This window comes from Theropithecus gelada, chromosome 4 (assembly GCF_003255815.1).
Source record: "Theropithecus gelada isolate Dixy chromosome 4, Tgel_1.0, whole genome shotgun sequence".
Lineage (NCBI taxonomy): Eukaryota > Metazoa > Chordata > Mammalia > Primates > Cercopithecidae > Theropithecus > Theropithecus gelada.
The window spans coordinates 154,163,211-154,179,918 of record NC_037671.1 but is presented as its reverse complement, the minus strand read 5'-3'; the positions used below and the strand labels follow the sequence as shown (position 1 = coordinate 154,179,918).

The 16,708-nt window shown below is 38.0% G+C and overlaps 1 protein-coding gene across 1 annotated transcript in view; it reads right to left on the bottom strand.

Annotated features, from left to right (window-relative positions):
• LAMA2 (laminin subunit alpha 2) overlaps positions 1-16,708 on the bottom strand; it is a 601,080-nt gene that overhangs the window by 13,887 nt on the left and 570,485 nt on the right. Inside the window, 3 exon segments of the mRNA XM_025382237.1 lie at positions 8,582-8,750; positions 8,987-9,163; positions 14,478-14,626. Coding sequence (XP_025238022.1) covers positions 8,582-8,750; positions 8,987-9,163; positions 14,478-14,626 — 495 coding nt within the window.

Here is a 16,708-nt window from a genome sequence, read left to right as displayed (position 1 = left end):
TCTTTACACCCTCAGCTCTGAAAACTGAGGGATTAAAATCGTGAATGGATGCTGAGGAATTAGGAAACAATTACATGTAGCTCAAAAGAGAACCACCAGTGGGTTATGTCCATATTATTGCGGTTACAGTCACTTGTCTAATTCCTATATGTAAATGTTAATATAACTTCTCTATTAAAATTAAAACAAATTTCAAGGTGGCAGTTGTACACTGCTGGTAGCAGCTGTATGTTGTGGGGGACTTTTTGATTGCTGGTAGACTGGACAGGTGTATCCAAAACTGGTCCCGAGCTAAGCAGCAGATTTTTGTTTGTTTTTGTTTTGTTGTTGTGTCGTCGTATACTATCAGATTTTCTAGATGGACAAGGCACTGGTCAAGTCATTTTAGAAAAAAACCTTTGACCAGAAAAGGACAAGGACTTTGTCAAAGTTCTTTTAAGAGTCATTGCAGGACACACCCGCTTGAAATTTAGGAAGAACAGCACCTCCTGGATTAGACCCTCCATTTCTGCAACGGGCAGCCCTGGAGAAGCAGGCAGAAGCAGTGCTTAATAAAACGGTGTTCTCAGATGAGCCAATGTTACAGAATAGTTGTACCAAACTGACACTCTAACATGTAACCTCAAAGTTTAAAGCCATTATGGTGTATAGCCCTTTGTTTTTAAGGACATCCAAGGTGATATTTACTATCATTGATTTGCAACAGGATGGATGTTGTTTTAATAAAACTTCTATCACCTTCCTTTATTAAACTGGTAGTTGGAAAAGGACTGAGAAGTGCTGGTGTGAGAGGGTTTTTATACATGTGTACCTCAGGATTTAAATGGGACAAAAATTCCCCACCCTCTAATTTGACAGTGTTTTGTACAAATCTAGATCTCCCCCTTGCTTGGTTAAAGGATGTCTTCCTTGCATCACTTTTCCTTGGGTAAACTGAAACCAAGTCTGATGGGCATGGAGGCTCATGTTTGTAATCCCAGCATTTGGAAAGCCGAGGCAGGAAGACCACTTGAGGCTAGTAGTTTGAGACCAGCGTGGGCAACAAAGTGAGGACCTCTGCCCCGCTCTGTCTCTCCAAAAGAACAACAACAACAACAACAAAAAAAAAAATTAAAAAAAATAAAAAAATTAGCCTGGCACGTTGTTGCATGCTGAAAGCCCCAGCTACTTGGGAGGCTAAGGCAGGAGAATTGCTTGAGTCCAGGAGTTCAAGGTTAGAGTGAATTACGATTGCATCACTGCACTCCAGCCTGGACAATAAAGCAAGAACCTGTCTCAAAAAGAAAAAAACACGATGGAATCAGGGCAGCACCAGTTTATTGGTTTGCCCGGTGTTGCTTCCTCTTCTCTTCCTTCTGCCTCATGTTCCACAGTGGGTGGAGCTGCTCATTCAGCAGCTCAAGCTTCCTTTTTCCTTCTAGAATGTTAAAGGGGGAACAAGTGAGATGGAACAGACACTGCCCCGTGCTTTGCTCAGAAATAAAATGATCTTGTCATTAAGGATGTTTTCAACTCTGCTTGCCATTAAAATCTAAGCTAAGACAAAAGGGTAAGAGAAAAGATCTAATGAGGTAATTTTAAGGAACTTTTAAAGAATGGTCATTGCAAGATGAATCATCCTTTTCTAAGCTAGTGTATACTTGAAGGCATCCTCATCTCTACGGACATGATGCTTTACCTGTGTTGTTTTGGACACACTAATCTCTCAAATGTGTTAAAACAAGAATAATAATAAAAAAAAATTCACTGTCTCAGTAGAGGCTCATCAATCTCAACGTGTTACAATTCTGCCACCTTGTGGGGACTTTTTAAAGTACTAGAAATAGATAATGGTGAAAATGGGGTATGAAAGGAGGACAGATATGCTTGTTTTTCATTTGCCTTTGCTTGGTAGGTTACAGGTTGTAGGCAGACAGGACTTGGCTGGGGAGTCTAGCATGGTGGTGCACCTGTTGATTACATCAGTGACGTGGTTGGGAATAATTATGGAGGAAGCTATGCTTCCCAAAGCCTTGTTTAGGGAAGTAGATAGTGCACCAAATTAGTAATGGGGCCAAAACGTTTTCACCCTCACAGTGTCACTTGTTTAACTTCAGGTCAGAATAAAGCAATGGTCGTTTCTATCTGCAGATTGGTGGCTGACATTTGGAAATGAGTTCTTAGATTCAGGAGTGCGTATAATTCGTTGATAAGCATCTCTTGAATTTCCTACATCCTGAGCAGAGATTTATGTTGCATTTATCAAAACTGGCATCTTTGTTCTTGAAAGCACCAAACAATGAATCATCATAGAAATTGCATAATTTTCTTCTTTCATGAGTCAATAATTCCCCTAATAAATGTGGGCTAAAATCACATCTGATGCTTATTTGTCATGATTTTCTTTATGGATGAATAAGTGGAAGATATTTTTTATAGCACTGACTTTAATCTTCTAAAATATAAAAGCCCTACTCAAGATGTTTATTGAGAAACTGAATTATTGTTAACAGTGCACTTAAGCTCTTTTGGTGGGTCTTGGGCATTTACAGTAATATGTATACATTAATGTCTAAACAGGGATTCCTTGATATGTGGAAAATGTATGTTTTCTCTTTAAATACATATCAGTAGCCAATCAGTTTATCCTTTGGCCTTGACTGTACTTAGCTCTTAAAGGTGTAGCACTAAAGCTCCTAGGGAAATCACTTTCCTTTCCTCTATTCTTTCCTTCTCTGTTCGCTTCTTTTCCTCAAATCCCAAAGAGACCTCATCAGTACAGGAACTCTCCATGGCTACTTGTATTGTTTTTCTTAGTTTTCACATTTTAAACTGTGAGGTTTACAGCTGAACTCTTCAATAAAATTCAAGTAAAAGAATGTAGCCAGCTTATTATCTACAAATCCACACAAGCTATCCTTGTTAAAAAGACTTGGTCTAAACAGTGCACATACTTGCAGAGAACTTGTCACGTTTCCACATGTCAACAAATTTCTGTAATACTTGAAGTTCAGCCTCTTATCTACCTCTACCTCCTGCCATCCTCCATGAAAAATATCCACAAATAGAACACGTAGAAATGTTTTCTCTAGCTCTGAATGGGCTAAAGAATAAGAGAGAAGTATAAAGAGAAGACAAGCTACCATACTATGAAATGAGATAATATGCATGAAATGCTCTTTAATCTAGCATGTTCAACATGAATTAATCATAAGATTGACATAATCCATTTCACAGGGCAGAGCTTTCTCAAGACACTCTTACATTGCCCTGTAGTATAGTGAATGTTGTCCTCATGCTGTTAGTTGCTGGCAGGTGGGTGTGATGGGTGTAAAGAAGAAAAAGAAGGGCACTGAGAATAGGAGATCTTTTCTGTCAACTGTGCTAGCACAAATATGGAGCTCATAAATAGGCAGTTCTCACTTCAGGAGTTAACTTTTAAGTCTTAGTTCTTAAATAACTCTTAAAAATCTAAATTCTGGGCCAGGCATGGTGGCTCATGCCTGTAATCTCAACACTTTGGCAGACTGAGGCAGGTGGATCACTTCCCAAGAGTTCGAGACCAGCCTGGCCAACATGGCGAAATCCTGTCTCTATTAAAAATACAAAAATTAGCCAGGCACGGTGGAATGGACCTGTAGACCCAGCTACGCAGGTGGCTGAGGCTTGAGGATTGCCTGAGCCTGGGAGATTGAGGCTGCAGTGAGCCATGATTGTGTCACTGTACACCAGCCTGGGCGACAGAGCAAGAAAAAAAAAAAGAATCTAAAGTCTGATACAAAAAAGGAAAATGGTGAGAATTGAAAATTATGAAGGACTTATTTAATAACCACATCATTACAATGCATATATCATTACATATCAAACCAATAAAAGGGTTTGGAATTGCTTAAAAATTGAATACTTACCACATCCCTTTTTTTCCCAGCACCTGTCACCCACCCTAAAAATGTGAAAAGTTAAACTAACTAGAATAATTAAGTTAAAGAAACACAGGAGTTAAACTAACACAAGAATAAATACAGAGATGGAATGTTACTTTGAGCCAGGCATGGTGCTGGGTACTTTGCATAAAATGTATAACTTATTCCCTCGTAATAGTAATCCTAGAAGGAAGATATTACTATCCTTATTTGTCCGTTAATTATTTTACTTTTAGAAAGGACAAGTAACCTGCCAGAAATCAGGGAATAAAAGTGGGAGGGCTATGGCAGAAAAAGCAACTCTCTCTCTTTTTCCCTGACCAGCAATGATAATATCGTATTCAACTTTGCACTTAGTAGATGCTTAATAAATATTTGTTATAAAATAAACTGTAAAACTTTTAACTTTTAATAACCTTTAAAAAAAAGACACCTTTTTCCCCCTACACACAAAAAAAGAACGTAAGAAAGGAATCAAATTAAAACAGAAGATATGTGTGGCTCCATGATCTGAACTCTAGAATATGATACAATTAATAGAGATGGAAAGTTCTAAAAAATCTAATTCTGACCACACAGTCGGAAATAATTACAATGTGCAAAAGAAGGGGGAATAGGCTGGGCACCGTGTCTTGTGCCTGTAATCCCAGCACTTTGGGAGGCCAAGGTGAGAGGATCACCTGAGGTCAGGAGTTCGAGACCAGCCTGACCAACATGGAGAAATCCTGTCTCAACTAAAAATACAAAATTAGCCAGGCGTGGTGGTGCATGCCCGTAATCCTAGCTACTTGGGAGACTGAGGCAGGAGAATTGCTTGAACCCGGGAGGCAGAGGTTGCAGTGAGCTGAGATTGTGACATCACACTCCAGCCTGGGCAACAAGAGTGAAACTCTGTCTCAAACAAACAAACAAACAAAAAAAAAAAAAAAAAAAAAAGAAGGGGAAATAGCAGTTGGAATTTAGATATCTGGGTTTTAGTTCCAACTATCGCTCATGTTGGTAACCCTGGGCCATGCTGTAAGTTTGAGGGCTTTCTTTCCTCATGTACAAGTTAAGAGTTGGAATCTTTAGGGTGTCTTCTAGCTCTGATGTTCGGCGATTCTTTCTAAACCAACCAATTTGGCGTGCTACTCAACTTTTTGCTTCTGTCTCATCTACTAAGTGGAATGCTCTGTTTTCGGAAAAGTTAAAACATACACTGCTGAGAGGAAATGGAAATCGAAATTAGAACAGAAGGTTATAAAAAAAAAAAAAAAAGAACCTTAAATGAGTAAAAATCTCCATTCCCAGATGGGCAAGTATCTTTATTTTGAGAAAAAGGGAAAAAGTGTGATCTCTAAATACCACAGAAAAATGTGCTTGAGAGGCCCTATAAAATGAAGTTTGTGTAAGTACTTAGAAAAGTAAGGTGATCCATGGAGGCTGGCAGGGTTATCCCTAAAAATCCAAACCAGCACAGGTTGAGAGCCCTGCCTGGAGGATGTTCTAGTGATAGATAAGAAGGTCCATGAGGTTCTGCTTGATTGAATAAGGTACTCGATTAGGAATTAGTAGCATTATATCTATCAAAAACGTTAAAACATTCTTGGGTGCATTAGTAGAAATATGGTAACAATTAAGGGAGGGAGGGGTCCCACCGTCCCCTGAGCTGGTGACTTCCTTTTGAGTAGTAGGTGCCATATTATGAAGGGAATATTTCAAATTTAAGAATACTGATCATAGAGGGGATAACAATTAGAAATGAGGTAATACAAAGAATACTTGAACTAGGGAAATGGTTAGCCTAGGGAAGGAGAAGACAGCTATTTTCAAATTCTTGAAGGGACATTAGAGAATACATAATAAAGTATGTTTGCCTGTAGAAACACAATCATTACGTAGAAGTTTTGGGGACTCATTTTTACCCCAATATAACCAATGGCTTTCTAACAACTCGAGCCTGCCTTGTCATAACACTGGAAAATCTTGTCAATGAAGTGTTCAAGCAAAGGCTGTAAGTATCATATAAAAGGAATTCATGCATTAAGATGGTGATTGGACCAGATGATCGTTAGGGCTCTTGCCAATTTCACTTTATACTTTTAAGTTAGTTGTTTAGAAATTAGGCTCTGTTTTCTCCTAGAAACATTTTTATAAGTGGACATTAGGATCCAAGGTCAAAAAAGCTCATTCAACTCATGATGTTTTCTAATTCTTCAATTGAAAATGCATTCTTGAGTCTGAGAAACACATGATTTTCAGGTATATAAGGGTGAAGAGGAGGATCATTAACCTTACCTTTGCTAAGCAAAGATCTAGCCTGTGGCTGAATTATAAAAGAACTGACGAAACATTCTGGAATCCATGTGGCAGATCTCAGGAATGCCTTAGGATGAAATCAACACCTGGAACTAATCCCCACATGACTGATGGTTTTCCACTTGCTAGCTGCGGGATCTTAGGTATTTTCCTTTGTAAAATATAATACTTCCAGCAATATAAATAAATGTAAATAAAACAATTAATAGTGTGGACATCAAATGAAATAACAGATACGAAACGCCTGGCAGAGTACTGGACACGTAGTAGTTATTCACTAAATGCAGGGATTCCTCAGATTGTCTATGTGGGTATAATTTTTCCAGTTTTCAAAGAACTTCCACATACATTATCCCATTTGATTTTTCATAATAACTCTATGTGGTAGGCAAGGTAGGTGAAATATCCATATTTTACAAAGGATGAAAGGATGCTTGGAGTGAATGACCAGTTTCCTTGAATGATGGTTATTTGGCCTCCCATTGAATAAATATTTCTAGTGCAAGGAGCACATCGCTTAACCAATTCCATCGTGGACACTAAGGAAGAGAATGAGATATTCAAGAGTTTTCAAGATCTGCACTCAAGACAACATTTCCCACCCATTACTGGTATGGAATACAACCGCAGCACATGAGCTGTAAAGAGTGTAGTGACCATGACCGTCTTTGTTGTATTGGTGGTAAGAATGTACATTGGCATAGCCTGTGGAAGAAGCAATTCAGGTATGTGTATTGAAAACCTTAGACATATTCATCTTTTGGTCTTATAATTTCCTAACTACTTATTTATTTTAAGAATAATTGGAAATAATGAAAAAGTTTGATGCATAGAGGAGCTCATCAGAGTATAGTTTCTAATAGTGAAAAACTGGAAACACTCTCAATAGCCTACCATGGTCTATTAAAAGAGAAGAAACTGGAAAGGCAGAGTGTTCCAGAGATAAGGAGTCAGACTTTGGAGTCTGACTCGCTAGAATCAAATTCTTACTCTGCCTTTTACTAGTGATGTGAGTGGGTTGGTTACTTAAGATAGCTAATTCTTATTAACTCGACTAAAAATAGAAAGACTATGTTTTACGGAGCCGTTATGAGAATTACATATATATTGAATGAAAATTCTTTAGCCCTGGGCTGGTGAAAGTACTAATTCTTATCATTACTATATAGTACTTACGCCATTTATTAAACGTTCACTATATGTGAGTCATTTAACAAACATTATCTTTTAAAACTCTGATACAAATCTTTGATGTCTGTGCTGTTAATATCCTCATTTGACAGATGAGGATACAGAAATAGTCTGCGGCCAAACCACCCTGAAAGCATCTGATCTTTTCGTATCTGGAAAGCTAAGCAGGGTTGGGCCTGGTTAGTACTTGGATGTGAAACTGAGAAATAGATTGGCTAGGAAGCTTTCTCAAATTCACACAGATGGTCGGTTACAGTGCTGGGATTTGAACACCAGCAGTCTGACTTGAGCCCATGCTCCAATCAAGGCTATGTGACCTCCAATGCTATAAATAGTTGTGTGTCTCTGTGTGTATATATACTTAATACTTAACATAAAATCATATTAGACACACACATTTATATGATGTTTAGAAACAGTTTTTATTTATTTATTTATTTTTATTTTTTGGAGAAGGAGTCTCACTCTGTTGCCCAGGCTGGAGTGCAGTGGCACGATCTCAGCTCACTGCAACTTCTGCCTCCCTGGTTCAAGTGATTCTCCTGCCTCAGCCTCCTGAGTAGCTGGGACTACAGGCACACACCGCCACACCAGGCTATTTTTTTTGTATTTTAGTAGAGAAGGGGTTTCACCGTTGTTGCCCAGGCTGGTCTCTAACTCCTGAGCTCAGGTAATTTGCCCACCTTGGCCTCCCAAAGTGCTAGGATTACAGGCGTGAGTCACCCTGCCCGGCCTAGAAATAGTTTTAGTGGTGTATTATCAGTTTCTAAAAACAGGACACCAAATTGTATAGAGGTAGGACACCTACTATGCAGATAAAAAGGCCTGAAAACCAACATGGTTGCCTCTGTCGTGGTATTATAGGTGGCTTTTATTCTCGATTCTGGATATTTCTGTGTTTTCCAACATTTCAACTGAAAATGTACTGTTTTGTAAACAAAATTAAAGGAAGAAGTATAGGTAAGTCATTCAACAAAGATGTAAGAATAGGTTTTGATAGGTTATATTTCCTTCAATTCTAATAGCACAGTGTACTAGATATCCTGAATAATCTTCCTTCTGAAATGACTCAGAAAACTAGGTAAAAATTAGAAAGCAATGGGGATAATATCCTGAATAATCTTCCTTCTGAAATGACTCAGAAAACTAGGTAAAAATTAGAAAGCAATGGGGATAATATAAACACTTACATGTGTCAGAACTGGGGTGGGTGTAGGAAAGGCTGGGGTGGGAACTGGCTCAGGCTGGATAACTATTTCAGCTGGAGCTGCTCCATCTTCATCTTCACGGAGTTTCTGATGGACACAGCGACCAATGTCAGCGTTTTTGAAGGATACAGGCCTTGCAAAGTCCATGGGGCTAATAGAATGTAATAAAATAAGATTTTTTCATTTTCATTTTTTTGCTTCCTTAGAATTAAGCCCGATCTCTGCATGCCGTTTTAAGTCCATCAGTGTGCTTTTCTCAGTCTAAATTGAAGATCCTCATTGTTTCCCTCCTCCCCTGCATAGCTGTAGACAATGTAGATGCATTGGGACCCCGATACCGAAAAATAAAAATAAGAATTAGTACTAGTAATGAGGAGATCCACTTACACAGAGTTAATAACAAGATTCCACACACAGCCTTCAAAAGGAGGAATATTTCTGAGTGGGGAAGGTTGAAATTCAGGCGGAGCACCCCCAACGAAAAGCTTTTTAACTTCAAGAGGCTGTTCAACTGTCAGGTTTTGCATATATCTTCTGTTTTCATCGACTTGAACTGTAAAGATGCTGATAAAATATTAAAAATAAGTATAAATCACATCTCATTCAATACAGTTGGAAATCAAATTCTTTCCTGCCACCCTTCACCCCTCTCAACCATAGCTTTTAAGGGAGCCAAAATTGGATGGTTAGGAATTCTACACTAAGCAAACGCAGTTCTCAGGATCTCGTCCCATGACACCCTTGTTCACTCTTCCTGAAAGTTTATACCGAAACCAGGTCATGGTGCGCTGCAGCATTAGCCTCTGGTGGAGTTGACAACAGCACTGTGCAGCCCAACACATGAGGTTGTGACAACTGAGGCTTCTGTACTGTGCAGTGGTGTCTAATTGTATAAGGGTCGGCGGGTTTAGCATAGCGTGGGGTCTTTCTTGGGTTGTGCTGGCTATTATCTTCTTGCTGGGGAGCAAACCATCCTCCTGAGAGCTTAGATTGCAGGAATCAACAGCAAACACTTAAAGCACATTTTATAAAGAATGTAGCTGATGGCTTGTGAATAGAAGAGGCAGGCAAGAACACCCTGCTAATTGTTCCTTGCAATGATTTTCCTTAGTGGCTGTTTCATTAATTTCCCTAATTTGCTTATGAGAGATAACTCACACACTGCTAATTGAGAACCTCATGCTACTTATTTACAACAATCCTTGGAACCCTGGGCCAAGAATCAGAAGGAGACAAAGAGTTCTGATGAAAATGACCAAAGGCATTTTCTCTTTTGTTCCGGAAGCAAGTTTTGAGTTTCGGTCTTAACAGTCATCACAGTGCTATTAGTCATAAGCATTAGTCACTAGCCTGAGGATCATGAATGGATTACTGAAAGCTTACTTTATATGTGGAGAGAAAACCAAAGTACTTGGGTGGAAACCTCAGTCCTAAAGTGCCCTCTTACTTGATTTTATGAAGAAAAACCACATGTAGAACTGGAAAAAACAATAAGCCAGGGTAAAGATGCTCCGAATTGGCACTTTACAAGCAAGAGAATTCAAAAGTAAGAGAAAGGGACAAAAAATGGATTTTGCTGTTGCTCAAAATGTCACTGTTAAGGGGGTGAAGAAGCCACCGGTAAAATTTAGTTTCAAAGAGAAAATAGGGGAAAATGACATACTTTTGAGGTTTCTTTCTTTACCAAACTATGGAAAAATGTGTTGGCAAAACCAGAAGGTTCAGCTTCCTTGCTAAGAGTGTCGGTGGTTTTCTGAGACGAGAATTTCAGAAAACCACTCACTTCCGGGTATGTGTGACTCATTGAGAAACCCTTCCCCCACACCCTTTTTCCCCTTTAGCTGAAAGCAGCCTCTTAGCAACATGATATCACAGGGATCCTAAGGGTTTTAATGAGGGATATAAGCCTCTATTAAAGATTGTCCAAGGAGAGTAAATCTCTGTTCTTGATTAGAATTTTACAAAGCTTGAGGCCTTCCTCTTTATGGTGTAGCCTCTCTTTGTAGTGTGGTTCTGCCACAAGGACCATCATAGTGACCCTTTTTTTTTTTTTTTTTTTTTTTTAAACCAGTTCACAGGGTGGTGACGGAGAATGAGTGTGGGCTTTCAGGAGGAACATACTGGAATTAAGTACTAGTGTGGAAGCTTACTAGCTGTGTGACCTTGGGCAAGTTATTTAATCACGCTCAGGTCCATTTCATTCATTTATAAGATGGAGATAAAAATGCCTACTTCAAACAGCGGAAAATATTAATTAAGGGATTCCCCTGAAGCTGTATTACTTAATAAGGGCATTGCTAGAAAACTATAGCTAAATCCTGCTCATATTTTACCTTTTAGGAGCACCAAATCTAGATCATTTATTTAGTTTTCATTGAGAAGGACATTGCCAATAAGTCCATTATGATTCTGGTGTGTTTTCCATTTTTAAAAGTATTTATTTAACAGCTTTTAGTGAGGCCTACTATGTGTAAAAAGGTACATTAAACTTTGTATTACTTTAGGATTGTAATAGGTCAGCTTTATTTATTTATTTTCTTACAGTTTCAATGGCCGATTCTTAGAGTTTCATAATTACCTTATTACTTATACCCTATTTCTTATTTGTTTGGAATATGGGTTTAAGATTTTTTTAAAAAAGCATATCAATTGGATTGCATACTTGGAAGAAGATATTAAGAGAAATAAGTGTCCTAGCATTTGTTATTTACATGATAAATAAAATCTAATCTTTTTTTCTGTTTGAACATACTTTGGATGTTAAGAAAGAAAATATTTAGGTTTCAGTGTTAAAATCTTTATCTCATTCTGGAAACCCCAAGTGACTCCTAAAATATCTCACCCTACTTTGTGACCTTTAGCCTATTTCTGTACCTGTGTGAAGAAAGCTTTCCCAGAAGAAAAACTCAGCTCATTTGCTTGTCCTATTTGCTTAAGTAACTACTTCAGGCTCTTAGGGTTTGATGTTTTTGTCCAGTGAGAACTACTGGCCACCAAGGCAGACACCAGGAGAAGGATCAGAGGACAAAGCAGATATAGGAGGCAGAGGTCCCTGGAGTGCCAAGAAATTAGATACCAAAGTGACTGAAGGGAAATTTTTCCAGACGAAGGGGTGGAAGGGAGAGAGAATGAGGGAGGTGGAGTAAAGAGAGGCAGAGGGCAAGGGAGAAAGAGCTTCTTGAGAAGCTTGGCCCCCAATTTGGTAAAAATCCAATTATTTTGTGAGGTGGTATTAAAGCTATCATTTTGTCCAGGATTTTAGGAAAAGAAATGATGATTGACATGCATAGTCTGAAAAGTGTTGGGATAAAGCAAATATCTCAAAATTAATAATCATATATCATAATCAACATTAAGTAATATAAACATTTATAGTCACACAAAAATGTAAGAATAATCTATCGGCTGTGCACAGATGGAGGTATTTGAGTCAAATATGTCTCATTTAATACCTGACCCTGTTATTTGTAGTATATGATTTTGAGCAAGTTAGTTAATATTTTCTCATCTGTGATGAAAGGATGTTATTACAGATCTCACATACATTTAGAACAATTAAAACAAATCATCTTTGTCTAGTATGTTACACAAATCATGCCATAGAATAGGCATATAAAGCATTAAAAAATGTTTCTGGGTGAAGTTCTCATGGTCACTCGTGATCGCTGGTTAATCAGTTTAATGTGGCACTTGCTTATAGAGTAGATGGCATTTTAACCTTAGAGTGCCAAATGAGCCATTATGGTAGCAAATGTGTTCTTGTTTTGGCACAGAGTTCAGTGACTACACACTAATATATCTAATATATTATCCTGTAATTAACAATGAATGGCAAAACTGTTTGTTTATATGGCCAATTAACTAAATGACCAGTTTCCAGTGATGTACCATATACTGAACTTAATCAAATAAAGGTTGGATTGATGGTCAACAGCTGTGAAGTTGGCATAATAAAATGCCCTTCTTAAAGAAGCACCTGTTAAAAGGACACTTTGGTACAACAGTGTAATGCATTTGGGAATTCCAGAATTCTTTCTCAACAAAATAACACATTTTGAGTGATTTTGGTCAACTAATTTCTCAAATCTGCAGTTATTTATTGAAATTCTTTAACATTTAAATGTGTGTGTGTGGTTTTTTTGTTTTGTTTTGTTTTGTTTCTTCCGAGATGGAGTCCTAGATGGAGTCTTGCTCTGTTGCCTAGGCTGGAGTGCAGTGGTGCGATCTCAGCTCACTGCAACCTCTGTCCCCCGGGTTTAAGGAATTCTCCTGCCTCAGTCTCCAGAGTAGCTGTGATAACAGGGGCTCACTACTATGTCTGGCCAATTTTTTTTGCATGTTTAGTAGAGACGGGATTTCACCATGTTGGCCAGGCTGGTCTCGAACTCCTGACCTCATGACCCACTTGCCTCGGCCTCCCAAAATGCTGCGATTACAGGCGTGAGCCACCGCGCCTGACTAAAGTTTAAATCTTTTAAAAAGTCCTTTCCACAATGAAAAGGATTAAAGTTTGTCAAAGTGTCTAACATCTAATCTAGAAGACATGTAAAACCAGGATTCTAAAACATTCTAAGATTCAAATGAGAGCATTCAGTTTGCATTTCTCCTCACAGACCAAGTCTGCAATATCTGGCTATTAGATTAGTAAAAGTTCTTAGTTTGCCCAAATATTGATCCCTCATTTGTCTCAATCATGGTTTCTAAACATCTCAGTAGCCATTCTGCATGAATGCTTAGTATCAATTCAACTTAAAGCCTAATCCTCTAAATAATAATAATAATAATAATAATAATAATAATAATAATAATAAAATCTGAGGAAAGCTTTGCTATTTACTTAGAAGGTAAGAAATCTTTATTACTTATCTAAATGTTTTCCACAAGAGGGTAATTAGTAAATGTAGGTCTTTCACTGCAGGATAGTATCAGCTTGGCCGAACTACTGCTACATATTCATACTCGTTACATTTAAAAGTATCCTCTGTGTTTTGACGCCTCATCAAATTGGATTTCCAGTTCTTTTCTGTGTCTTCAGTCTGATACATGGATTGCTGGCTTGGAGGTCTGAAGCCCCTGAAGTCTCTGGGTTTCTGTTTCCTTTTTCTCTAATTGTTCTTCTAAACTAAGTATCTCTCTGAGTTGTCATACAGTATTTTGGTGAAAAATACAGATGACTTTCCTAATAAAGTAAGTATAAAGTATCGCAGCATTCTAAAGAAAGTCATCAGTTTGTGCATGAGTGAAGCCAATTCCCAGGCCCAGGGCTGGGGGCAAGTGCTCTGGTAGATTTGTAGAAAGGTGACCAATCTCAGGGCGGCAGTCATTTTCCTCCCCTCCCTTGATTCTGTTCCCTCAGGAAGCCACTCTGCAGGTACCCTGCAAACCTTGGGAAGGGGGACAGGGACAAGATGTGCACTTAATAGGCTCAGTAGGTCCTGCAGCTGCTGCCACACTCCATATCTGTGATAGCTAAGCAGCTGCCATAACCGCTTTGGAACCTGAACGAGACAGCAGCTGCCAAAGCCTGCTGGTTCTAGTGGAGCTGTTTTGTGTGTTTCGCTGTGTGCGTACCTTATTTGAGGAGGGGCAGAGAGAGAGATTTTTCTTATTTATACCTTCAGAAAATGCATTTGGTTTTTCCAAAGGTAGAGATAACTGCACAAATAGAAATGTTAAGGGTGGAACTCCTAAGGGCCGAGGCAAATGAGGTTCCCGAAGTATGAAAAGTAAAGAAGAGGGAATTAAGCTACTGTATCCTTTTGCAAGGCATGGTAGGTACACACACACACAGAGGTTCAGGCAGATACTGATGGATACTGGTGCTAGCAAAGGAAGTTCACCTGAGTTACAATCATAAATATTTTAGTGCTATTGTTACCCTCTAGTTCGCTCTACATGAACGGAATGTTCTCTTCCATCATGAAACAGATTCGGTTCTGGTCTGACTACAATTTTCCTCATTGTTCGTGCCCCTGTGGAGAGATGCACTTCCAGACGGCCCCTGTTGAGGAGTATTGCATAATAGGCCTGCAAAAGCAAGTGGTTATTGAAGATTAAACAGAAGTCTCATTTATGACTTAGCTTTAGAGATTCCCTAGCAGAACCACAGGTTCATCTGCTCTGAGAACTTACCTGAGAAATTAAGACTTTTCTCAAATGGTTTTGAAAACAGCTGGAAATATCTTTCTAATAAGTTACCATTTATGCTTGTGAGATGATCTGGAAAGTGGATATATTAATATAGCAGTTCTCTGCAAAGCAGATTTGTGATGCTGAAAGTAACAGCTGTGCTTGCGTTGGTCCTCTAACTTACAAAACCCATCAGGAGACAAAGTGTGTCAACAAAATCCCTGTCCTTTATATTCACAAGTGGATAGCTAGCTTCTGAGAATCAGGACTGACTCTCAACCTTGTGGCATTCTGAGTATTTAGACTTCAATTTGTTCTCTGAGCTGGTGGAATAGATTGCTATCACAAACATGTAACCTGCCTCCCACATTTAGAAAGAAGGAAGATAAATTTTCATCCACAAACAGCCTGCTTTCTTCTTGCTGCTGTTACTATAGCAACCAGTGTGGTTTTGATATCCCATCATGAACCCCAGGGAGCCTAAATGCAGTCCTTGTCCCTAGAGCTGATGCCACGTGCTCTCCCTTTCTTGTGGAGTATGGGAGCACCTGACGCACAGTGATGGCTCAGTTCTCCACGAGTCATCTGTGGTGGTAGAGACAGTTTCCATCAAACATCATCATGTTCCAGTAATTTACTAAATCATGTATGTCGTTACATGTCCTCCACAAAACATTTTGAGGATCTGGATAAGTGCTCACCATCTGTCAAAGGGAAATCACAAACTACTCACTCAATTAAAAATTCCTTAGCTCATGGATTGTTCGACATATCAAACCCATTTAGCAGAACGGAATCACAAATAACTCTATAGGTATCAAAACTGTTAGCTTTGAAGTATGAAACATGTCAATTTAACCAGCACTGAATCTAAATCTAATTATGTCTAACAGATTTACACTATTTAACATTGGGTCCTCCTTCAGATAGCATATACTATGATATTTTATAAACTAGATATGAGTTATTAAAATGTTAAAACATTAAAATGTCATTTTAACTTAATTTATACTATAGTACTTAATGTTTTCTTATTGTAATTGTTTTAATAGGAATCTGTTTTATTTTAGGCACTATCCTGAAAGCTGGTGATTCACATTCATTCTTTTGTCTTGAGGGGGAGAAATTTGGAGCCAGTAGGTAGTGTTTAAAAATCTGGCAGTGATGAAGGAATCAAGTATCCTTTAGTGGAAATCTATTTCAGAATATTTGATCTGGTCTTCTTATTATAACTAGCTTATCATTTGCAATAGTGAGAAAAGAGTTTATTTTTCAAGATAAAGAAAATAATTTAAGAGAGCATTTGTGTTTTATATTTATTTAGTGCTTATTATGTGTAGTAAGAAATGAAATAAAATAACACTTTTCTCCTACTCTTCAAAAATATTTTTATTATGACTATTTGATATATTTTTCACAATATGAGTGATATACATGTAAATGATGAATCTGCATTAACACTGTACAATAAAATGAATACCTGTAAATCTACCACCAAATTTCAGAAACAATACCATTGCATCTCTTATGAGTTTCTTTCTAATACCATCTCCTTGCTTCTCCATCTCAGAGGTAACCACAAGTGTGGATTTTATGTTTATCATTACCTTACTTAAAAAAAAAATTTTTTTTTTGAAATTCACGTGTCTGTTAACAATATGTTGTTTAGTGCTACTTGTATAACAAATCTACAAAAATGGTATCATATAGCACATTTTTCATTTTTATTTATTTTCTATTTATTATGTTGTTATGTTGAGTTATAATTTATTCCTTTTTCTTATTGCTTGATATCCCGTTATGCAAAAGTGCCACAGTTTGCCTCTCTGTTCTCCAGCTGATGAATATTTGGGTTGTTTCTAGTTTCTCTGCTATTATAAAGAACACTTCTATAAACATTCTTGTACAAGTCTTATTATGCACATGTGCAAAAACTTGGGTCTGTACCCAGGAGTGGAATTGCTGGCTTGTAGAGAGTAT